This window comes from Vipera ursinii, assembly GCF_947247035.1.
Source record: "Vipera ursinii genome assembly, chromosome: 3".
NCBI lineage: Eukaryota > Metazoa > Chordata > Lepidosauria > Squamata > Viperidae > Vipera > Vipera ursinii.
Window position 1 is genome coordinate 53,990,619 of NC_139516.1, and position 25,285 is coordinate 54,015,903.

Sequence of the window (25,285 nt, forward strand, 5' to 3'; positions counted from 1 at the left end):
CGATCTCGCGCTCCTGCATTCTCCTTCGCTCGGTTTCAGTTTCTCTTGCTACAAGAGAAAGCAGGCTGAAACGAGCTTTGTTTCAGCCTGCTTTCTCTTGTAGCAAGAGAAGCTGAAACCGAGCGAAGGAGATCGTAGGAGCGCGAGATTGGCCGATTCGCATTCCTTGCTCCGTTTCAGCCTGCCTTCTGCAAGAGAAAGCCGAGCCGCAGGGAGATTGCAGGAGCCAATTGCAATCTCCCTTGCTTTCACTTGCGGAGGTTGGGGCTGGCCATACGGATCACCTTCCCACTTTGGGGGGAAAAAAGTGCGTCTTATGGTCCGAAAAATACGGTATATGCTACAAGGTACACACCTTATCTTACTTATTTCACCCTTCATAATTTCAGCAACAGAACCTTTATTTTTGTAAAATAAAAATTGATGTTAATTTATTTAGGTCGCTTTAATCCTGGTCCTTACATTTTACATTTGATATGTAAAATGAGTCTGAAATAATAAAAACTTAACCTGTCGTTCTCTTTACTATTGCAAATATCTGAAGAGAGAAAGAGAAAACATGTTTCCTTTTCTAAACTAATAATCTCTGATCCTTTTGAAAATTTCATGAGAACAGCATGATTTTTAGATTGCTTCCAACTATTAAAAAGAGACTAGACATTCACCTGTCTGAGATGGTATAGGTTCTCCTTCTTGAGCCGGGGGCTGGACTAGAAGACTCCAAGGTCCCTTCCAGCTCCTATCCTATCCTATCCTATCCTATCCTATCCTATCCTATCCTATCCTATCCTATCCTATCCTATCCTATCCTATCCTATTGTCAGGACCCTGTGGGTTTTTTCGCACCCTGCGGGCTCCTCATGAACTTGCCGATGAATGAAGACACGTGTCTGAGCTTTCTCGGGATGAGGGCCCAGACCGAAGTCCCAAGCTCTCTTTTATTGAGATACCAGCAGCGCATAAGCAACAAGCAATTAGCAACAAACAATTATCTAAGCGTTCAGCTATCCATGAAAACCGTTATCTTAAGGTTGCGAATGGTTACATCTCAGCCATGCACTAAGCAATTATCTCAAGGTTATAAATCAGCTACATATCTGTATGGAATGTCTTTGTTCTTCTTACTTTCTTGTACGTGTTCCAACGGGGGTGTCCGTCTGCACGTAGCAAGGTCATCTGATTTTTGGTAAAACACAACTTATGAACAGAAATGAAACTTATCTCTGCCCTGAGCCAGACCTGCGCCATTTTATGTGAGCCTAAGGTGGAAATATGACAGGTTTCCTACATCTCCTCCCTTTTTGTTTTTTGACCCAAAGGGCTCAGTAGGACAGAGATGTGGTGCATTCCGGTGATAAGCATAAGGCTTTCATTCGGCCCTCCTCGCCATCTGTGTCTAATACGAAGGAGGCCTTTTCAATGGCGCGGTCCGTTGTATTTGACTCAAGGTCTTCTTGAGGCAATAACTGATATTTTCTTTCCCACAAGGCATTTACATGCTTGATGGCACGTTGCTCTGCTATAAATGAAATGCTATTAGAGATAGTTCTAACAAAAATAGGTAAAATACAAGGCAAAATAATACATCCTAAAGCAATCATACTAATTAAAGCTACGATAGCTTGCAAACCAGGTAATTTGGGAAACCAGGAGCCAAATAATTCCTGAAAGTTAAAACCATTCCATGTTTGAACAGGAACATGAGCTACTTTAACCATTCTATCTGTGATCTCCTGAATCACTTTCCCACTGTCATCAATTTCAATACAACAATTTGTAAGATTAAATTTTCCACATACCCCCCCTTCTTTAGCTAAGAGATAGTCCAGGGCCAATCGATTTTGCATAATATAAATGGTTTGGTTATTGTTGTACCTAGCTTGGTGGTAACCATACAGAGTTCACATTGTCCCTCAGTCTGAGTATCAGTGGAACGTTGACGCCGGGACAAAACTTTATACATGTTCATCTGTCTTGCCTTGGTCTTATAACGATGCGTGTAAACAAACAAGTCCTGGGAGAGGGGAGGTTTAGCAAAGTTATCAATGGAAGCAAGTTCTACCCAGTCTTTAAATTGGCGTCCTCTACTGAAACCTTGACAATAATAGAAGCCAGTGGTCCTGGGGCTAACAATAAGTTGAAGCAAAACTCGACATGGATGATGATGATAAATGACCATAGACTCGTTGTTGACAACAGGTTGTTCCTTCTGGGTCCATATGATGGGGCAATAAGGTTGAGAGTGATCTGAACAATGAAAATAAACAATATCTCCAGTATGTCCATAAACAAAGGTAGGGCCAAGTATCACTCCATGGTGTGGGGATCGAGAGGGGCGAGGATGTGGCTGCCAAATGACTCGAACCCCTATCCAATAATGTTCAAAATGATCAACGATGTCATAGCCAAAACACCAATAGTTGGCGGTTTGATTGATCATGGGTGGAAAAAGAATCAAGGTTAGCACTGAGTCTTGAATAAAAACAGTGTGAAAAGAGTCATTTTTGACTGGAACCAATGTCAAAGGTGTGAGCCATTGTAAAGAACGGGATGGGATAGCTGGTGAAGTGGAGGCACAATGAAATGCTGCAAGCTGAGTAGACGGCAACTGGGGTAAGCTTTCAGATGGAATTGTGTCTTAGTGGCATCAGTCAGTGGTGTTAGAAAAAAGCTGAAAAAAGTCACAAACCATGCTGTCGTCTTTAGCGGGGTCCGTAGTTGTTTTTGTGGAGGCATGATATGGGCGAACATGACGACCAGGGATCCACAGCACTTTGTCTGGCAGTTGGACTGCAGCATAGCCTCTGCCCCAGGTGAGAAGTTGGCAAGAAGTTAGGTCTGGAAGTTGTCGGTACCAAACCTGTGGCTTAGGGAGATCTGAAGAAGAAGAAGAAAAATGCTGCTCTGCAGCTGTGGTTAAGGAATGGCCAGTCAAGTTTGAAAAGTTCAGAGTGTAGAGGCAAAGGTTAAAAATTTCTTGCATTGCTGGGAGGTTGGGGTTTCGTTTTCCCCCGTTCTGATTTTTATAGCGATCTAAAGCATGTTTCAAGGTTTGGTTAGCCCTTTCCACCAAGGCTTGGCCTTGGCTATTATATGGAATTCCAAATTTGTGTGTGATTTGCCAATGATGACAAAATTCTGCCATGGCTTGACTGCTATAAGCAGGGCCATAATCTGTTTTGAGTTCTTTTGGACATCCCAGCACTGCAAAGGTCCGAATACAATGATTAATGACATGTTTGGTGGCTTCTCCCCTTTGGGGGGTAGCCATGATGAATCCTGAAAAGGTATCAATTGAAACATGCAAACACTTCCATGGGGCAAATGGTGCATATTGTGTGACATCCATTTGCCAAATTTGGCAAGGCTCCAATCCCCTTGGATTGACACCCATAGGGATTGCGGTGGCTTGTTTGCTGCAGGTTGGACATTGCTGGCGAATTGCAATAGCTTCTGCAGCGGTGATGCCAAACTGCTTTTGCAAAGCTTTGGAATTTTGATGAAAATATGAATGACTTTCCCAGGGGGTGAGGGGTTGCAAAGAACAGGCTGAAGGTCCGGAGGCAGCCTGATCTGCAACAGTGTTTCCCTCTTGCAAAAAACCTGGAAAAGGCTGATGACTACGAATGTGAGCAACAAAAATAGGATGTTGGCGTTCAAAAAGCAAATTTTGTAAGGTTAAAAAAAGTTGTAACAAATCTGGTTGAATGGAGGGGGATAAATAAGATCCATAAATCACTTGAATTGTGTGATAAACATAAAAGCTATCCACAATAAGGTTTAAAGGTTGAAAGGAAAAAATTTGACAAGCCAAAATTGAAGCAGCCAGTTCAGCTTTTTGAGCTGACCGCTGGGGTGTTGTTTGCTTGGTTCTCCATTGACCATTTTAGTGCGAACAATTTGCAAACGATAATCGGGTGGTGGGTGGCAAGAAACCTTGCCATGCCAATCAGCTAAGGAAAATTGCAATTCACTCGAGGTTTTAAAAAATGATTCCCAAATCCGCAAAGACATAGGCACAAAAAGAGTGTCTATCTCCAGCCCAATCAAGGCTTTTGTTCGGTGACGAATTTTAAAAATCAATTGAGCCAATTGTGCTTCTTTGGTTAAAACAGAAACTTTGGGCGTGTGGGATAAATGAATCCACTCCAAAATCCTCCAAATCCTCTTCCTCTGCTCTCATTAACATACTGGTTCCTTTCACCCCTCCTATATCTTGTCTCAAAGGAACTCTGCTTGTTCCCAAACTCTCTTCTAGGAGGTTTTTCCTGCTTATCACTTGCTGTACCTGTTGCTACCATCATCTTACTTTTCTGCCTTACTTTCTCTGTATCCCTCTGAACATACACTTCTGAGCCTCTTTCAATAAATCATTGATTGGTTTGGCTGTCCAATCATCCAATTTCTGTAGCTTCTTATTTATATCAGGCCAGGATTTAGTAACAAATTGAACTCTGACCAGTGGTACATTGGCATCATCATCTGGATCCATCCCTGTATATTTACGCATACCATCTTTTAGTCTTTGCAAAAAGGCAGCTGGGGATTCGTCCTTCTCTTGTTCTATCTGCAATGCCTTGGTCATATTTTGAGCCTTTGGTATTGCTTCTTTCATTCCTCTAATTATAAGATTTCTCATATCTTCCATATTTTGTCTTCCAGCCAAATCATTGTTATCCACTACCCCACCATTTGGATGTTCCCTAGTCCAAATTGCTGCTGCTGCAGTTGGAATTAATTGTCTTTCTTCAGCCGAAGATAAAGAATTTAAAATAGCCGTCAGTTCATCCCAGGTATAAATGTTTGGTCCTAATAAATTATCCAACTGTTCAGCAGCCCCCAGCGGGTCCTCAATTAGATTTCTCAATTCTTTTTTAAATGTCCTTACTTCAGATGCCTTTAATGGCTCTTGGACAAAATGTATCCTTGGGACATTGTTCCCATCTACCCCATTTGGCACCTCCCTTAAGGGGAAGGCTGATATATTTGGATGTTTATCAAAGGGAAAATTTTCAATGTCCTTTTTACACTGTTCAATTTCTCTTAGGTATTATTTTCTATCAGTGTGTCCTGCACACAGACATAAAAACATAAAAATAAAAACAACAACAAAAAGCAACTCTACAAAAATAAATAAATAAACTTAATAAGATTTTTTTTTTTTGAGTTACTGAAATAGTCCTATATTAAACTTTAATATTGCTTTTAATATAAAGATAGTCAAATTCCAATTTAATCCTATTCCAATCAGATGGAAACAAATTTCCATCAAGTAGGTTAAAACTTACAAATCTAAGCAAAACAATTCAAAGTAATTTCTTTTGGTTGATGAATATATATGTCTAACTAAAACTCAATTTCCAAAAAAAAAGATTGTCCAAAAATTAATCTCTCCTCTTTCGAGTAAAAAAAATTGCAAGCTGAAACTGCAAGAGTGGGCATTAAGTTTCACATCCACCCCCCTTTCTCAGACTGGAATTCTAAGCAGAGAAAAAAAAAATGGTTAAAAGGACCAGCCACCCCCCCCTCCTTCTGGCTGTCTCTCCTTTTCTCACTCTTAAAGTAACAGAGCAGGGTTGGGGGGGAGTAAAAGAAACTTTACAAAAATCTCACCACTAAAAAAAAAAAATAGTTTGCTCTCCTTTACATGCATTTACTCTCACACATCATCCATGGCTTTTACAACAATAAAATCTGCAGTTTACTGTTCCTTTCACACACACTCACATTTACATATCAGCAAATTAACTCATTCACTTCCATTCTGACTGCTTGCATAAACAATTTCACATACAAAAATTCCATTTCATACTTTCTCCAGACAAACCATACATTATTAAATAAGGCCTTTTTGTTTGGTGTTATCAGAGAGGATTTTGACCCTCTTCCAAGTCTTGGAAATAACACAGAACAACACAGACAGACATATATACACAGATACTATTAAAACAACATTTATATAGACATATGGCTTGTCCTACGAGAGGTGAGAAAAATCATGAGTTGATTCCAACCGAACATGGTTTCTATAGGGCCCTTTAACCATCTCCCATTTTTCTCACCATTCCAAGTCCAAGCTTAATGTTCCAAATGTCCATATATATACATATATATATATACATACACATAAAACAAAACAAAACACACATATCAATTTGGGGTTTTAGGCCAAAACAATAATCCAAAGAGCTAGATTAAAAGAAAAAGATAGAAAAAAAACTTGATTTTATTTCTTTGATTTTTCTTTTTACAACAACAACTACTTCCTATTCTTTGATTTTAACAGGAGTTCATTTCGGGCATATTCATTGTCTATTTGCCTTGTTATTTCTTCCTGCAGTCTATCCACAAAGTCTGAATAAGCCTGATTGGGACCTTGATAAACCTTTGCAAAACCTTCCTGTATCAAATTAAAAGCCTCCCTTGGGCTTTGAGCCTGTTGGTCATTAGTAATGAATTGTCCCGTGCCAAATAATTGATCCCTATTTATTCCTTGTGGTAATACAGCAAAAAATTTTTCTCTATTTCTTTTTTATACTCAGATTCCCAAACTACATATTGTGAAGGTGTCAATATCATGTGTGCAATGGACTTCCAGTTCCTCCAGCTGCCAGAGCTGGTTAGATGTTTACTGGATAGCAAGACAAATCTCCCAATGTTAGCTGTCCTGATCAGGCGGCTTGTCTAACAGAATTTGCCACCATTCCTTCTTAGGACAATTGTTAATTACTTCTGGCTGAGCCTGAGGGGCACTGGGAGCCGCAGCTGAGGTGCCCTGCTGAGTTTCTCGCGGCTGAATAGGTTCCTCATAAGGAGGGGGAGCCGGAGAAACGGAAAAGGCTTCTTTAAGTCCCTTTTCGTGAATCCACAAACTTTCCATTAAGACTCGCCAGGCTGTTAACATTTTTGGAGGTGCTCGAGGAGGTTCGTGGAGCCATTCTCCAATTTTTCTCCAAGTCCCTGTTTTCAACGAGCCCTTTTCCGGATAAGCCGGAGTCTTTTCCCAAATATATTCCATTAAAGCAATCAACTCCTTTTTTGAAACTGCTGGTAATTGTTTGCCACTACTTTTAAGTAAAATATTAGAAGTTCTGACTATTTCCTCAAGCTCTTTCAGGTGCGCTGCCTGTTGCTTAGAAAATTTGTTCCCCATACTCACGAATGGATCGTCCTCTTCACGAGGCGAGATCGTGTGCACAGCCTATTCCAGGCGATGAGTATGGAGACCGTCAGAGACGTATCCACTCGCAGCAGATCACGTCGGGATGCTGGGAACCCGTTGCTTGAAGCAGCCGGGTTGCTGGGAACCTGTTGCTGGGAACCTGCTGCTAGTGAACAGCCAGGTTGAGCACGGCCACCATCGGGTGAATGAGGATGGACGGCTGAAGACGTATTCCGCAGAATCACGTCGGGGTCACCAGTTGTGGGTTTTTTCGCACCCTGCGGGCTCCTCATGAACTTGCCGATGAATGAAGACACGTGTCAGCTTTCTCGGGATGAGGGCCCAGACCGAAGTCCCAAGCTCTCTTTTATTGAGATACCAGCAGCGCATAAGCAACAAGCAATTAGCAACAAACAATTATCTAAGCGTTCAGCTATCCATGAAAACCGTTATCTTAAGGTTGCGAATGGTTACATCTCAGCCATGCACTAAGCAATTATCTCAAGGTTATAAATCAGCTACATATCTGTATGGAATGTCTTTGTTCTTCTTACTTTCTTGTACGTGTTCCAACGGGGGTGTCCGTCTGCACGTAGCAAGGTCATCTGATTTTTGGTAAAACACAACTTATGAACAGAAATGAAACTTATCTCTGCCCTGAGCCAGACCTGCGCCATTTTATGTGAGCCTAAGGTGGAAATATGACAGGTTTCCTACAGGACCCACCCCAAACCACGTCTTAGGAAGACAAAATTCTTGGAGTCAAATCTATTCCAAAAAGAATCTTTACTATGACATGCTTGGTTGTAGGAAAAGAGACAGGACTTAATATTATTCCACGAAGTAAACCCTTATAAAGAGTTCCCGGTTTAACCCCCCTTAACCCCATTTGGTCAGTCCCCCATCCTTTCTCTCGTATCATCCATCTCGTGGGAAAAAGGAACTTAGGACCCTTCTTGTTTATTGCTGTCTTCCGTGACAAAAGCCAGATGCTAGCCCCCCCCTTTTGTTTCCCCAGTTCAAAAGGCTTCTCCTTTCCTTTGAAATGCCTAATACCGGTTCAATACACATCTATCCTCTTCTCTTCGGGAGATGGCAGAATCCATGGAATAATGTTTGAAACATTCCATTTATGAATATGATATAAATGGATTCTGACACCTATTCTATTGTTTGCCACTCTCACATTCTTCCTACCTTTGTCTTTTAGTTGACTTTTTATTGCTTCTACTGGAACCTAATACGCACAGGATGCTTTATTATGTTTAAAACCTGTCTCATCCATTTTCTTTATAATAGAATAGTGGCCTTCTGCCTCTCCCTGCAATTGTGGCACAGGGTAAAGCCCAGTTCTTGCTGCCTGCATTTTAGGCTCTTGCTTCAAAGTACCAGTCAGTCTTTTCCAAGTGTTCAGTCACTTTGATTTCTAACAGGTTAGTCAAGCACCTGTCTTTAGAGTTGTATTCCTTTGTTGCCTAATACTTAACAAATGATTCCTGAATTTGCTTTGCAGCAGTTCAGATCATCCTGCTTCTGAACAAGCCTAGCAAAGATTTGCACCCTTTTGAAATGCTAATGTTTGTATTAATGATGATGATACGTGATTAAGAATTTTGATTATTCAGGATGGAGTCAAGAAAGGAAGCCAGTCATCTTTTACAAAGCATATTAGTATGCTCACATCTCTTCTGGCACTCAAGGGTGTTATAACCAAGATTAATGTATGCACAATAGCAGATACAACTACACAAGAACACAAAGTTTATCCTGCTAGTTGGATGGTTTCAAGGGGTAGCAATAGAACAGAGGCCAACGCTCCTCATTTATCCTTTGCATTAGATTTTTATTTATTTTGTTTATTTTAATTCCATTTATATCCCGCCCTTCTCCGAAGACTCAGGGTGGCTTACAAGCTTAGCAGTAGCCTTCATTCTATGTATATGCCTGCTTATTAGGGCTTTCACACACACCCCCAAGCGGCATTATTACAAAGTCAGCTTAATTGCCCCCAACAATCTGGGTCCTCATTCACTTAAGATTTTCCAATTAGTCTTTTCCTCTGTGACTCCATACTTGGTGAACTGGTCTTACTTAATTCAAGCTGAATAATACACCAGTAATGTTATAAACATTAAATATCACCTATATCTATAGGAAAAATTAGAGTGGAACTAAAGGTATACCAACAGTCAGATTGAGGATTAGTTCCTTGTCTTTCTGCTTTTAGTTCAGTTGAGCAGTCTATTGCAATAGTAGCCTGCCCATTAATAATAAACATTGTGATGGAAAAAACTGTAGCTGTTTCCTTTCCTCTGCTGAAAGAATTCCCACACTTCTCTCTACTCACAGCGCTGGTTCCTACAAAGATTCAGAGGGGTTGCGTCATCATGATGATTTTGATGTGTCCCTGCTTGTATGCCATAGTGCTGTGCCCTTTGAAGACCAGAGTGAGGCAGACCGACACATGCTACGGTAAGAGTAAAAGCAGGCAGGGAAGACTAACAAGTTGGACAAGTTTAGAAGACTGGGGGGTGCTTACCATGTTAGACAAAAGGCAAGCAGAGACATAGTTTAGTTGTAGTACGTTAGTGGATGGATGGCCAGGACTATCCAGGGGAAGGCCATAAGATGTGGAAGGCGCAGGAAATAGCCATGAAGGACAGGAGAAAGAACTGCTACTTAAGCAATGGTCAGAAAAGCAGGGGTTGTATCTAAGCCAAGAAACTAAAAAATGCCTCACACAAGTCTCTCCATAGTTCACCCAAAGGTAAAATGAGGGAGGGGAAAAGTACATTCAGACTTGCAAGATACTAATGCTATCGCTAACTGCAATAAAAGTAGTCCTGACATACGTAGCATTGGTTTCTTACTCTAGCCTCCCTTGTTGGTTTGGGTCAACATAAGATTATTGGGTTAGACAGGTTATGGACAACTCAACTGTAAGGCTGTTGCTAAACAGAGCCAATTGTTTACCTGTTTCCAGGTTGCAGTATTATGTAATCATGACAAGCCAACGGGAGCTCTTCCCTCGACTAACAGCAGACATGCGGCGCTTCAAAAAGCTGCCACGCCTACAGCGAGAGGCACTAGAACCTGTCCTGGGGCGCTCCGCATGGGAGACACCAGAGGGTGGCCGGCAACGAAAGGAAGTTCCAGATCCTTGGGAGGAGGTAGACGATCATGGCGAGTTCTATGCAGGTGGCCCCCAGGTCAAGGTGGGCCCAGGACTCTTCTACACTTCCCCACTGTTTCCGCTACTTGCCTCTGAGGTTGCTGCTGCCCAGAAACAGCTCAGCACCATGGTACAATGTGCCAAGGGCCACTGTCGCCGGGATAACCTCTGGAAGAGGCTCTTCTTGCTGGAGCCTCTGGCTTCTGACAAGCTTAAGCTAGGCAAGCTCTCGCTAAGTGAGCTGGAGGAGCTGTTGGATGCTGTGCAGAAGAAATCCATTGCTGACATTGATCCGCAGTTGGTAAGTGGCTGAACTAAATCAAGGGCACCCAGGGTCAATTTAGCGGTGTTATTCATTTGGGTTGGGCCCCAAAATAAGAGCAGTAGGCAGAAGCAGGCTGTGAGCAAGAAAGGGTATGGAAGTTAAGAGATGTTGACGGCCTGTCTCCATTACAGAAACACACACAGAGAGAGAGAGAGAGAGCACCTTATGTTTACCTGGGGCAGGGGTAGGCAACCTCGGCTTTTTTATGACTCATGGACTTCAACTTCCAGAATTCCTGAGCCATGGCTGGCTCAGGAATTCTGGGAGTTGAAGTCCATGAGTCATAAAAGAGCCGAGGTTGCCTACCCCTGGCCTGGGGCCATAAGGATTTGGGGTGGATATGTTTACTCATAAACGTAAGAAGGTCTATGTTAGTCAAAAGGTAGATTGGAGTGATACAGTTTTGGGTGACCAGGTCCACCAATAGGCTGATTGATCCATCCAACAAGTAGATTGAACCAACAGGATAAGACTTTTACTACGGGATGGCTTTTAGCCAATATATTTCTTCTATATACGTTTTTAAATTTTAGTTCAGGTTCTGAGAGTATTCCTTTCTAATTGCATGGTTTTAAGATCTCGCTTTGCAGTAATCTATCTGCCAAAGTTAATCTAAGACAGGGGGAGGGTCTTTAAACATGGCATCCGATTGGGCTTACAGATTCCGTGTTCATACAAATATGTGCAGCATTGAGCTTCACCTTACAGAAAACCCAGAAGGGGGGGAAAATGCTAATATTATTATAATGAGAAAGACCCAATTTCCAACCCAGTGAAATGTTGGAAAGCAAGGAGTCAGAACTCTGGCCACTAGCATGATACTGTAGTCATCCAGAAACCGGGCAAACTAAGACCAAATGTGATATGTTGGGAGAAAGCATCTAGCAAAAGATCCAAGTTCAAAAATTGAGTTACACGCATCTTGCAGCTAGAGAGAGAATGCTTCAGAAAAGAGCGGGAAGGAACTGGGCAGTGGTTTGGGCCATGGTAGGTTCCCCTATCTTCTTTCTTTGGGTAATATGAACTAGAGGGAATGTATATAGTCTATCCTAAATACAAACCAAATACAGAAATAGCAATACCTATTCACTCATAGGGACGCGGTGGCTCAGGGGGTTAGGACGCTGAGCTTGTCGATCAGAAGGTTGGCAGTTTGGCGGGTCGAATCCCGAGTGCCGCGTAACAGAGTGAGCGCCTGTTACTCGTCCCAGCTTCTGCCAACCTAGCAGTTCGAAAGCACGTAAAAATGCAAGTAGAAAAATAGGACCACTAAGGTGGGAAGGTAACAGCATTCCTTGCGCCTTTGGCATCTAGTCATGCCGGCCACATGACCACGGAGACGTCCTCGGACAAGCGCTGGCTCTTCGGCTTTGAAACGGAGATGAGCACCGGCACCTAGAGTTGGAAACGACTAGCACGCATGTGCGGGGGAACCTTTACCTTTATTCACTCATCCTGACACCTCTACACAAACGCAGTATTTCCTTACACAGGGAAATGTAACACTTACTATGGCCATTGCTAGGAAAGAATTTCAGAAATCATACTCTGCCTGCCTGTTTCGCATTCTCTGCATGCTGCGAAGGATCTCCCCTCACTTCACTCATTTTTCCTCTCCCTGGCAGAGCTGCTTCCTCACTATGACTGCTGCCTGGTACCAGAGTCTTATCAAAGTCCTCCTCAGTCATTTCCCACAGAGTTGCCGCCATTTTCAGAATGCTGATGCTGGTACCCAGTACCTGGTAAGACATTTCCAGCAGAACTGTGCCCTGCTGGACCTTTTCTAATTAGCTTGCTGAAGTTCAATCAAAAATAATTCCTGATTATTCGGGAATTATGAACTGGTAGCATTTTCGCTATTAGAATGAAATTTGCATTTGCTGCTTTTCTAGCGCAATACACAATGCAGTTTTAGGCCAGTTTGTATAAGTGTGTATACATAAATTGGTGGTTTAGATTTTCTAGGTAATCCCTAATGCCTTAACCATGTTCTCTATGTCCCTATCCTTCCACTGACTAGAACCTCTTTTGTGTGTCATAACCGTAATGCAGCACTGTTGCATTTTCTCTACAGGTTGTTCTGAATCAAAAATTCACAGACTGCTTTGTGCTTGTATTCCTTGATTCGCATTCAGGAAAAACAGTAAGAGCTTTATCCTTTGTAAGCCTGAAGGTCAAGGGGAAGGCAGTAGAGTTTTAGAGTAACTCCATTAGCTTGATTGTTTTTAACCACAGAGATTTCTTCTGCTCAGAATTGCAGACCTTAACCCAGGAGTTTTGGGTTTCTTCTTCTGGATTGGAACAACTGCCTCTAGACAGCTCTGATTTTCTCTATGGCCTGTCTTGACCATAATCACACAGTCATATCTGAATCTGTTCCCCAACCCTAATAGGGACTGAAAAACAAATATATAACATCAGGGTATTTTTCCAGAAGTAGTCTTGGCAATGGTTTGTTTATTCATTCATTTATCCATCCGCTCTATCCATCCATCCAATTTCTATAGCCACTCATCTCAGTCGATGGCTTTGGATGGCTTACAATTCAGACAATATGCATAATAATACAAGATCTACATCTTGTTGGTTTTGCCTTGCAGAGCCTGACAGTGGTCTTTCGAGAGCTGTTCCCAGTTCAACCCCAGGACAGTGAAAGTCCTCTGCCACAACTTGTGTCCACGTACCATCACTTGGAATCTGTTATCAACACAGCTTGCTTCAACCTCTGGACAGGGCTGCTCTAAAATCAGCTGAACCTTCTGACTGCTCCACAGGCATCTACAACCAGCCTAGAATGGAGGCTGCCCTGACAGGACTGAGATCTGAGGCTATAGCTTGCTGGATAGGAAGTCAGAACACTGAATCTGACTGGGCCAAGAGAGGGAATCATGAAGGGAGAGCAGTTCCAGGAATTGAGAAAGTAACATGGCTGGCCCACTTAAAGGGGCAGGGTAATCCTTATCCAGAGAAATTGCTCTAGGAGGCATCTGAAGGATGTGCCATGTTTCTGGGGGCTCTTTGAGGTGAAAGGCCAAAAGACTACTGGAGTCGCTGACCTGGCCAATTGGGGTAGGCAACCTTGGCTCTTTTATGACTCGTAGACTTCAACTCCCAGAATTCCTGAGCCAATTCTGGGAGTTGAAGTCCACGAGTCATAAAAGAGCCAAGGTTGCCTACCCTTGGGCTAGAGTGACACTTTTAAAGCATAAGGGAAGGGTTCTGCACAATGGTGGAAATGTTTTATATGATGTGAATGTACAGTAAATTAAATAAATGGATTACATGAATTTATTTATTAAATAAATTAAATGGCTCACTAAGGACTTTTGTTACAGATTGTCCAACAGGCTGTTGCATTGATCTTTAAGGAGAAGCACAGTAGATTTCTGCTTTCTTGCCCAACAACTTTCTGTCAAGATAGATTCTTACCCTGTTGTTATAGGATATACTGATGTATTCTCTAAGACAGTTGGCCTGGATTCTCATGAGTTCTGTCAAACACTTATCAGGTTTTATGTTGCATAGTGAATCCAGCTGTTTTTCTGAATAGAAACAGGACACAATGCAAGGAAAAGGCAAGTTAAAAAAAATATCAAGAATTTCTTTTTCTAGACCCACCAAGCGGCACTGTTGAGCTAAATCTGGAGTGACATGACTTACTTTCCTTTGGACCAACCTGGTTCCCATTAATTGTTAGCAGGAAGAAAAAGGGATGCCAGCATCTTTGGGAGTCCTTACCTTTGACCAGTCTTCGTTATTGTATTGTGGATGTGGGGGTACAAATGTTTTGCATCTTTAAAAAAAACCTCAAAGTAGAATATGTAATTGAGAAAGAAAGCTATCAGCAGGAATGTCACTTTATCAGGCAACACTGAGTGACATGATTTTCAGCTTTAATACAGGTAACAACAAACATATTGACCATCTTACTTTACTAAGAAATATCCTATTAATGCAATATAATGGGATGCTTTTGGTATCTCAGGCAGTAGCAAAAGAGTGGGTTTTTCCCCCTCTGGTGGGATATAGCAATTGTTGCTGTTAGCTATTCCATTTATAATGGTCTTTATTTCAATTTTTTTCCAACTTTTCCCACACAGTGATCTTCCCAGTATGAGTACAGCCAGTTTAATCCATCCAGTGTGTTACCTGCAGAGACAACCATAAAGACTTACATTAAGCAAAAATAATACTGTGACAGCTAACCTCAGCTCTTTGAGGTTGCAGGGCTGGCCAAAGCTTCCAACATGCAATAATCAATTTCATATAACAAGATTCTTCCCGTTCACATAATGTAAAACTTGCCTTTTGGTTTATATTCACAGCCTATATAACCGCTATAACTCATTGATTCCAGTAACTGGAATAAGTAAGGGAAGTTCAATTCTCCAGGGCTATCAGGTTCATGTCGTCCTGGTACTTGGGCAATTTGAATATGTCCTACAGATGAAGACAGTAAACATCAGACATTTCTTATTTAGTCAACCTTATTCTAGCCTTGTCCCCTTAATAAAAATAAACAAGCAAGCAACAGAGCATATCACTCTTTCTAGCTTACCAATAATTGGGAAATATGCCTTTAAATTCTGTGTCAGATTACCATTCATGATCTGGCAATGGAAGATATCCTGCAGAGCAAAAAGTAGGTTTTCAGCTCAGGGTATATTCTGTCTCCTTTTTCAAACTCAATATTGCCTCTGAATTGGGGTGGGGGGCAGAGTCTTAAATACTAGCTGCAGGGGAACAACAGGAGGGGTGTATATCTCTGACTGGGAATGGAAGTATTTCATCCAAGTGAGTATGAAAAAGAACACTGCACTGTTAGTGGACTTTGCCCTGATCTATTAAGACTTATGACCACAATTGAGCCCAGAATTTTTGTTGTTAAGTGAGACATTTATCAAGTGAGTTTTGCCCTATTATACAACCTTTCTTGCCACCGTTGTTAAGTGAATCACTGCAGATGGCAAGTTAGTAACCCGGTTACTAAGTGAATCTGGCTTCCCCGTTGACTTTGTTTGTCATAAGGTTGCAAAAGGGGATCACGTGACCTTGGGACCCAGCAATGGTCATAAATACGAACCAGCTGCTAAGCATCTGAATTTTGATCACATGATCATGGGGATGCTACAAAGGTCGCAACTGTAAAATGGTCATTAAGCCATTGAACGGTCGCTAAATGAACTGTTATAAGTCGAGGACCACCTGTGCACCCTGCCAGTCCAAAGTGGCACCCAGGAGCCCCACCAAAGTTTATTTTAAATTTTGCTAATCCTCTCATTGCAATGGCAATTGCGACTAGGATTGCTGTGAGTGTCATATGGTCCTAAAGTACAATGTCAGATGACCAAATGCATCATTTAGCAATGCCACCAAGCCAAGAGATGTGGGTCATTAAGCAAGAAGAGAGAATCCCAGGTAAGAAGTGCAGGGATTGTTGAAAGAGGTCCTGAAGAGCTGGCACAGGCTCCATGTGAGATGGGCCTCGGAAGCGCCAGCACAGACTGCATGTGAGTGGGGGGAGAGGCGGCGATGCAGGTTGCAGGCTGGTAGGGGTGGGCTGCAGGAGGGGAAAAAAGCAGGAGTGTGTTATCAGAGCAACTTGCGCCCTCCGCTGGCTTCCCAGGTGACTACTGAATTCCTGGGCATCACTAACCAGGGAGCAGGCTATTCTGAGTCACATAGCCAGTAAAAGAGCCCAACATTCCTTTAAGAAAGCATATCTAACGGCACTCACCAGCTGTAGCTTCAAACTAGGGCTTCCCACCTTTTCCAAAATGGCAGCAGCTGAAAGAATACAGATTTAGGTTATCAACTGATTTTATTCTCTACCTATCTCAGCACTACTACAGCCAACTCCAAAACACAAATGTGCAATTCCACAGATGGTTGATGTAGCCAATCCGAACATCCCGATGATCATCGTTCTGTTTTATTAGCTGCTGCTACCAAGGACCAACATTATTCAATACAGCATTTCTATCTTCTGCCCTTAAAAGGGTTGCTGGGAATTAGCAAAGTGAGATGGTAGCTGGGAAGTGTTTTAATTTCCTCTCCTCTACCTTCTCAGTACAATCAGGAACTGTTGAGGAAAGAAAACTTCCATTCTCTCCGTGCAGTTCTCTGCCTATGAAAGGGAAGTTTCACACATTGTCTTACCTTGCTGTGGTGTGGTCAAAAAATAATTGGGATCACTAATCTGGTTATTAATAGGCTCCAATAATCCAATCAGATTTTCCTGCAGGGACAGACACAAAAAGGAAATCCTACAGTAATTTGGAAGTTTAAGAATAGCATATCATGGGAAGTTTGTTTTTAGGATTAAGCCCTTGTGTTTCAGTACTGCCTCATCTCATGGATAGTTCCATATCCCTTGTGCACAACTATTTTCCCTTGCTGCCTGTCATCCTGGAAGCTTGGGAATTACAGGTAATCCTCATTTAGCAACCACAATTGAGACTGGTAACTCGGTTGCTAGGTGACATAGCTGTTAAGTGGAAAATCACAAGATTGAGACTGCTTAAAATTTTACTTAACACTTCCCTTTTTCTCATTCCCTCACCCTTTGGAATGCTTAATTTCAATGCTGAGATAATTAGCAAAAGGGAAATCACATTTGTATTTACATTCGTTGTAGAAGAAAGGATTACAAGAGAGTAAGCAGGAACACAGTGGGGAATGCACATTGAAAGGAATGTGCTAGCTTACTATGCAAACAACTTACTGTGAGGGGAGGAGGAAAAAATGGTTCAGGCAAAGAAGAAATTGCTTAAATAGATCACTTGCGCCCCCCCCCCCTGCAAGGGGGAAAAATGGGTGAGGCATGGGTGACTGACTGTAATGGCAAATACATGATGGAGGAGAGACTGCAAAGTTGTAAATGTGTGCCTTGATTGCGAAGGGTGTTTTTTTGCAGCACTATTGTAACTTTAAATGCTGCACAAGGCAATAAGCGAGGTCTACCTGTAATTGGATTATGGCTTTTCTGAGCAGTTTACTCTAGCTGTTCTTTTGATTCTAAGGAATTCTTGGAAATTGGAATTCAGGAAAGTTTTAACAATTCCCAGTAGCCAGCCAGGTGGATACTGGGAGTTGCAGCTCAGCAACATCTGGAGAGTGATAGTTTCCCCTCTCCCAGAGAAAATCAATATTAAATAGTGCAGGTTCGAGTCCCACCAGGCTCAAGGTTGACTCAGCCTTCCATCCTTCCAAGGTAGGTAAAATGAGGACCCAGATTGTTGGGGGCAATAAGCTGACTTTGTAAAAATGCTGCTTGGGGCCCCCCGAAAGCCCTAATAAGCAGGCATATACATAGAATGAAGGCTATTGCTAAGCACATTGATTTGTGCTTCTTAGATTGTAAGCCACCCTGAGTCTTCGGAGAAGGGCGGGATATAAATGGGATTTTTTTAAAAAAATAGAATCCTTCCCCTTTCTGGAAGAAGCATGGCAATCTGCTAATACCCCCATTTCCATTCAGTCCATACTTGTTTCAAGATGTCAGCAGCATATCTGAGGTTTTCAATAAAGGTGGCTTCCATCTCAGTTGACACAGCGTCCCTTTTAGCACCTGTAGGAAATCGGCCAGCCATAAGATGGATCCTAAAAGCACAGAGCTGCATCAGTGCAGAAGAAAGCTCAGTCAACTGCTTCTTGTACAAACTAACAAGGGTAGGAAAAAGGGAGAAGTTGTGTCTTTTTGTGCTTGGATCAAGATATCTCAGCTGCTGCTACAATGTGACTGGTAAAAAAGCTCTTTTATTCCCAGTTTAATTATGCCCTAAGAGGAAATGATCCATAAAGTGCATTAAACAGTTAGCATATATCATCGCTTGCGGACTTTCTGTGGGAGCAAGTGAATCCACTTCCTTCTTGAATCATGTAATTCAGAACTATAAAAGATGCAGTTAGTTTATTTAATGCAAGATTGCCTAGCTTCACTTAGATTGGCACACAAATACCATGAACTGTACACACACGATCACTATAGGAAGATTAATGTACCTTTGGGCCATTTAACAAACAAGTAGGACATATACAATTGGGTAGGGAAGACTGATTTTCTCCCTCACCATTTTCATTTCTTGCTTTACAAATAAAGAATAGGTACTAATCAACAATGCTACATAAGATTATGCTTGTGTAGTCATATGTGGCAACGCTGATCAGACACTCTTACTTTGTAATGACTGGTATTCATTTTTCCCAATCAATTATTATAATATAAAACGATGAAGCTATAGCTGCTTCATTGCTTTTTTCTTCTTCTCAACCTGCAAAGAAAAAAGAAATAGCATGAAGAGCACTAAACTTGGGAATCTGTCATTATCAATGACAGATGCCATATATCCCCATTCCCCAAGTGGTATTTCTACTTATAAGTCATATGAGTACATATTTCTGGCTTTTCTATTAATACAAAAGAGACAACCTAAAAGCCACCAGTGTGATACAGGGGAGGCTGAGCTGTGGAAGCTCATTTGGGCCAATCTCTTGAGTCCAACTTATCTCACAAGTGGTACCTATGCGGAAAGCCTGGAGGAGGAAATGGCAGGAAGTGCATTTAATAAGAAGAGTTTTTAATTAAAAACTGAGAATAATCCTGCTGTCGGTCCTTCAAGATGGGCAAGGATTCAGAATGCTCTTTACTGCTGGAGGATAGAATCCAGAAATTTGAAAGCCTATCAGTGCTTCTCGTCGTTCCATCATACGCCAAGCAAAATCAAGGTGGGGTTATTTTCCCCAGGTGGTTTGAGGAAGCTGGTTAGGAGAGCACTAGTGCTGCTGATGTGCTTTCTTGCAATTATTGTTTTAACCTTGAACACTGTGGGTTGAAGTCTGTGTTTTAATCCTGCTACCCGGAGTAACTGCTGTGACATGGGTGGCCATGTAAGCTATTTAAATAAATACATACATTTATTTTTTTTAGCGTCTTTCTCACAATTTCCTCTTTCTTGGGACCAAGTTATCTTTCACGATTCACCATTCCTGCCTCTTGTCTAAGCTCCACATTCCTTCATATTTGAAGGAAAACTTTTGAAGACTGTTAGAATGAGAGGGGATCCATCTCTAGGCAAAGCAAAGTAGTAGTCAATTTTTTTCACAATTATTTTCCTCCTTTCCTAACTTCCTCTATCACCAGCCATTCATAAACAGGAGCAAGAGTTGAAAGTTTATATTTTCTTGTTCACCAGAGCACAAGGAATCTGTTACTGACTCCTGGCACTACAGAAGATGGCCTAATTGCTTCTGCTCTGGAAATGAACAGCCTCCAAGCACCACTAATCACTACTGACATGGTTATACGTTGTTATCCAGGTTTTCTTCTATCAATTTTCAAACTCATAATATCTTGGTTCCCCTGGATCATTGCAGCTGCTGCAATTTATCCACCTTAAAGCCTGTATACTGTCAACCTAAACTGAGCTGCCTACTTTAGGTCATCCCTGTGAAGCATTTAAGAGTGTCTTTGAAAATCCTTCAGAAGAATTGTATTGGACCGTACATGAGTACAGTGTTTCTCTGTTAATCATTAAAGCAGCCCATCTTTCTCAGGCTTCACAACCAATCTGAAAAAAGATGCTTTGCTTAGGGAATTGGCTCAGTGCGACTTTTACAGAATCAGCAGTGGTCCACTCAATCCCATTATTTGAGTTTGCATGATATTTAGAAAACTGCATGTACTAGCTTGGTACAGCATGCTAGTCTAAAGTGCAATGGCAGTTCAGTGTGTTGTGGAAATATAGCCAATTACTTTAATCAGGTAATTAAAGAGTACAGAGAAGAGCAACGAAGATGATTGGGGGACTGGAGGCTAAAACATATAGGGAACGGTTGCTGGAATTGGGTATGTGTAGTTTAATGAAGAGAAGGACGAGGGGTGACATGATAGCAGTGTTCCAATATCTCAGGGGCTGCCACAAAGAAGAGGGAGTCAAGCTATTCTCCAAAGTGCCTGAAGGCAGGACAAGAAGCAATGGATGGAAACTAGTCAAGGAGAGAAGCAACCTAGAACTAAGGAGAACCTGACAGTTATAACAACTAACCAGTGGAACAACCTGCCTCCAGAAGCGGTGAATGCTCCAACACTGGAAGTTTTAAAAAAGAGACTGGACAGCCATTTGTCTGAAATGGTATAGGGTTTCCTGCCTTAGCAGGGGGTTGGACTAGATGACCTCCAAGGTCCCTTCCAACTTGTTGTTGTTGTTGTTGTTGTTGTTGTTGTTGTTGTTGTTATTATTATTATTATTATTATTATTATTATTATTATTATTATTATTTCCCTATTGCAGCCTTCTCAAAATGGTGCTATTGAGATTGGTAGCAAGGTAGTCCTGATAAATTCCAGCATGTTGGGAATATTTTTGCTGCATGTAAATTGGTACACGTGAAAAGGATTTGAATTATCTTGATGGATTATAAACTGAAACGAGCCAGCAGTGTGACGCAGTGGGGGGAAAAGCAAATGTAGTCCTATATTCACAATAACAAGTAATTGCTCCTACTAATTCTTAACTGATCAGCCTACAAACAGAATATTATATCCAGTTCTGGGCAACTGCATTTAATAAGGACATTGTCAAAATGGAACATGTCCGGAGAAAAGCAACCCAATATAATAAAATGCCTGTAAATTTATGAGGAATGGATAGAAGCATTGGGAATGTTTAACTTGGAGAACGCTGCAGACAAACACCATAGCTGTCTCTTGAGTATCTGAAGGACTGTCAGATAGAAGACAGGGTAACATTGTTCAGAGTTGTTCCAGAAGATAGATTTTTTTTTTTAAAAAAAAAAGGTTTAAACCACTAGGAAGGAGACAGGTGAGACATAAAGAAAAAAAAGTCTAAACCAAGAACAATTCAACAATGGAACAGATTGCGGCAAGGAAATGAACTGTCCTTCACTGGAAATGCATGAGCAGAGGCTGGATGTTTACTTATTGGTGGATTCCCACTTTAGGTAGAGGATTCAGACTAGATGATCTCCAAGGTATCTTTTTCCCCTTCCATTATGAGAGATGGAAATCTCCAGAGTCCCCCCCTTCCCCCACTCCCAAGAAGCAAGATAAAAGCAAGTAAATCTGTTTCTTACAACATCCATCAGGGCTGCTGCCAGAATCAGTAACAGACACATCCATTTATTCTCTGATTCCTTCCCAGTTAAAAGGATATACTTTTGCTTGATCTGGGAGAAGCAAGATTGCACCTGTATCATTCCCTTACTTCTAATGTGCCACAGTGAGGAGATTTGTAAACATTCTCAATAACAGAGCAGCAAGCCACAAGGAAATGTATGATTATTTTTCTGCTGGAACACCATATTTTATAACAGACGAAATGTAAGACACAGTTTGCTGCAGTGGTGAAGGCATCAGGCTAGGAACCAGGAGACCGTGAGTTCTAGTCTCACATTGGGCACCAAAGCCAGCTGGGTGACCTTGGGTCAGTCACTGTCAGCCCTAGGAAGAAGCAGGCAGTGGGAAACCACTTCTGAAATCTTGCCAAGAAAATTTCAGAAACTACTTGTTGCCAGGAATCAGCACTGACTCAAAAGGAAAAGAAAAAAAGGTACAACTGTAGGGATACTGTATTATATAGTCCTCACTTAGCAACCTTGAGACAGGCAAAACATCACATGATCACAGCAACCTTATGTCAGCAGTTCCAGCAGCCCCATTTGTGGTTGTTAAGTGCATTGTCACGTGACTGCAACTTGCAACCTTCTGCCGGCTTCCCCATTGAATGTGGGGTGCTGGGACCATCCAAAGTGCAAGGATCAGTCATAAACCACTGTTTTCAGGGCTGTCATAACTCTGAACAGTTGCTAAATGAACGGTTGTTAAGTGATGACTCCTATACAGAAATTTGCCCAGACTTCTAGATATCCTTTTAGAAGTCATGGAGCCCACACTCAGCCATCATGCTATCTGACAGAATGTGGTGAGCGTATTATATAGTACATCTGGAGGGTACCTAGTTGGTAAAGGGACAAATCTATCGTTGGTTCATGGTTTATCTCAATTATTACCTTGGACATTTCAGTTCTTTGGCATACTTTACAGCCAAAGCCAGGGCTTCCCGGAATTCAGGCTGGCGTCCAGGCACTGCTCCTAAACCCCTATCACCTTTCTCTTGGTTCCCTGGAAAAAAGGACAGCACAAATTTATCTCCACAGACTGTCAAGGACTATTGCTTGGTCAACCCACTACTGGGAAAACTGTTCTTTGACGGGGCAAATTTGTCGTCTTTCCTTCTCACCTGCCCCTATTTTGAAGAGAGGAGTAGAAGTGGAGTTTTTAGAAGGCAGACGGTCAGCTAAAGCAGCATTTCCCAACCTTAGGAACTTGAAGATGCGTGGACTTCAACTCCCAGAATTCCCCAGCCAGCTATGCTGGCTGGGGAATTCTGGGAGTTGAAGTCCACGCATCTTCAAGTTCCTAAGGTTGGAAAACGCTGAGCTAAAGTACTAATTCCAGACCCTTCAAAACGCTTATAGCATAAATTGTATCGATCCCTGCAATAAAACTAGCAGATGTTTCCCAGTTGATGAAGCAAGTAACAATTGTGCTTGTTTTCACCACCACCACCCTTTTTTTTTTTTTTGTTTAACAACCCTGTGCCTTTAATAGCTGGGTGGCTTCACAAAGAAGGAACGGTAAAGTATTTTCGTTGTACGAGATTACAAGGCGAAGGAGACCTCCGATTTTCGCCTGATCAACACGGGTGGCACCGGTCTACTACCGCCTTTTAAGGAGCCCACTGGGATTTGGCACCGGTCTACTACCGCCTTTTAAGGAGCCCACTGGGATTTGGCACCGGTCTACTTCCGCCTTTTAAGGAGCCCACTGGGATTTGGCACTGGTCTACTTCCGCCTTTTAAGGAGCCCACTGGGATTTCGGCCGCTGCTACGCAAGTCGGGGAGAAGAGAAAGAGGACATCGGAGGAAGCAGACAAAGAGAAGGCGAAGTCTTCGAAAAACAGCTTAAAAATCCAATCGAGTACCCGGCGGAGTATTGAGCAGGACCACCTCCAACCCGTCCCGTTCTGCAGCCGCGCGCAGCTCCGGGGCGCTGCAGGCGTAGGGGAAGCCCAGCTCAACTGCTCGGAATCCGGCCCGCGAAGCCGCCTCCATGCGCTGAAGTAGCGCCGGCTCCTCCTGAAAGAGCCAGGCCAGGTTGGCCGCAAAGCGCAGCGGGGCCATGGCACAGGCGGCGAGGCGGTGTCTGCGGCCCAGTGCGCACTGCGCCCGGGAGGAGGAGTTTTCGCAGTTCCGGGAAGGAGCAGCCGCAGCTGGGTGGGAAGCGCGGGGGGGGGCAGGGCGGGGGTCCATGCGGGAATCTGAAGGCAGGCTGCCGCTCGGAGCGAGGGTTGCTTCTCCTCGGCGCAATTGGAGTCCACGCACCACGGGTAATGGAGTCCAAGAGCTTCTTACTGAGCTGCAGATCGTAGCGACACGGCATTTCCCCTTCCCTGGAAGGAAGAGGGTGGGGGGAGAATCGTTATTTAGTACCTCTGCGTTCCTAAACCAACCTGCTCAGCGACGCCCCATCTCACTACGGACCATGTTCACACAAGTGAAACTGCACGACAAACGACTGGACCACACTTTAGCGTGTTCTGGGCACTTCAGTTCCCGTAACTGACCACAGGAAATTAACCGTCAATTGAGTGAAGCGGGGGGGGGGGCAAGTCAGCTCTAAACCAGGGGTATTACACAATCCCAGACAAAAGCTAGAATCCCACGGTTGGCTGAGGTCATTTATTTTAGGCTATTGAATCGGCTTCCCTGCTCATTCCAGAAATTCAGATCGAAGCATCCCGAGTACAGTCTATGGCTGTTTAGCCTCTACTTGAATACACCTGATCGCTTCTCGGAATAATTAGCTGCTCTTGTCAGACTAGTTATAAAAGGAGGAATTTTTTTTTCTGGATTCAATTGATATCTGCCACCTGATACCATCTTAAATCCATTTTTCCATGTATTGCATTCTGGAAAAATAGATAACAAGAGCTTGACCTCCTTCCACGTGACCTCCTTTTAGATGCTTAAAAATTGCTATTAGACTTCCCTTGCCAGTGACCATGGCAATCTGCCTGGATGTTGTTTAGCCTTGTTGGTCATAGATAATGTGCACTCATTCTGTCAGAGTTCAGAGGTTATTTACTTTTCCTGCTGCATTTTTGTGCAATTGTCTTCTGAGGACCATTTTTCGTGGTGTTTGCATCTACCTGCTTGTTCTGGTTCTCATTTCACTTCATATGTTGCTTCTCCAATGGAGGAGCTGGTCCTGCTTTACAGGGATACAAATAACTTTTGATGAGTCGAGTCCTAGCATCGTGTGACGGGGTGAGCTCCCATCATTTGCCTCAGCTTCTGCCAACCTAGCAGTTTGAAACCATGCTACATGCAGGTAGATAAATAGGTGCCACTTAGGTAGGAAAATAATGGCGCTTCATGCGGAAGTACAAATCCAACCAATGCTGGTTCTGCCCGAATGCAACGCTCAAATGTGAGGTGACATCAGTGTTGGGGAAAAAGCGCTAGATGCTGCTGCAGAATGTTGTTAACCATTCTGATATGGAGCTAGTTCACTTCCTGTGGTGCACTTCTGGATAGCGCATG

The 25,285-nt window shown here is 42.6% G+C and overlaps 2 protein-coding genes across 5 annotated transcripts in view; one reads left to right on the forward strand and one right to left on the reverse strand.

Annotated features, from left to right (window-relative positions):
* SZT2 (SZT2 subunit of KICSTOR complex) overlaps positions 1–13,429 on the forward strand; it is a 98,062-nt gene extending 84,633 nt beyond the window's left edge. For all 3 annotated transcript variants that reach the window (XM_083359880.1, XM_083359881.1, XM_083359882.1), the window contains exons 68-72: positions 9,512–9,634; positions 10,146–10,635; positions 12,285–12,401; positions 12,734–12,802; positions 13,260–13,429. In XM_083359880.1, the coding sequence (XP_083216006.1) occupies positions 9,512–9,634; positions 10,146–10,635; positions 12,285–12,401; positions 12,734–12,802; positions 13,260–13,403 (943 nt within the window). In that variant the 3' untranslated portion in view covers positions 13,404–13,429. The remainder of the gene's footprint in view (positions 1–9,511; positions 9,635–10,145; positions 10,636–12,284; positions 12,402–12,733; positions 12,803–13,259) is intronic.
* A 641-nt stretch (positions 13,430–14,070) lies between these two features.
* HYI (hydroxypyruvate isomerase (putative)) lies at positions 14,071–24,007 on the reverse strand. Of its 2 annotated transcripts, XM_083359883.1 has the most exons (9): positions 23,665–24,007; positions 22,690–22,801; positions 18,147–18,261; positions 16,819–16,897; positions 16,397–16,446; positions 15,218–15,287; positions 14,965–15,099; positions 14,398–14,452; positions 14,071–14,201 (listed from the first exon to the last, which is right to left on the reverse strand). In XM_083359883.1, exons 1-9 carry the CDS (start codon positions 23,990–23,992, stop codon positions 14,165–14,167), a joined length of 981 nt encoding a protein of 326 aa, XP_083216009.1. In that variant the 5' UTR covers positions 23,993–24,007; the 3' UTR covers positions 14,071–14,164. The 2 variants fall into 2 exon arrangements, with proteins under 2 accessions (XP_083216009.1, XP_083216010.1); XM_083359884.1 differs by lacking the exons at positions 14,071–14,201; positions 14,398–14,452 and adding an exon at positions 14,472–14,808.
* Positions 24,008–25,285: the final 1,278 nt, after the last annotated feature.

Excerpts from the sequence above, each read along its gene's own strand:
- HYI (XM_083359883.1), bottom strand. The coding sequence starts at position 23,992 with ATGGACCCCCGCCCTGCCCCCCCCCGCGCTTCCCACCCAGCTGCGGCT. Across the intron at positions 22,802-23,664 it reads CCTGCTCAATACTCCGCCGG|GGAACCAAGAGAAAGGTGAT; the intron begins GTACTCGATTGG and ends CCTTTTTTCCAG. Across the intron at positions 14,202-14,397 it reads ATAACGAAGACTGGTCAAAG|AAAAACAGCTGGATTCACTA; the intron begins GTAAGGACTCCC and ends GTTTCTATTCAG.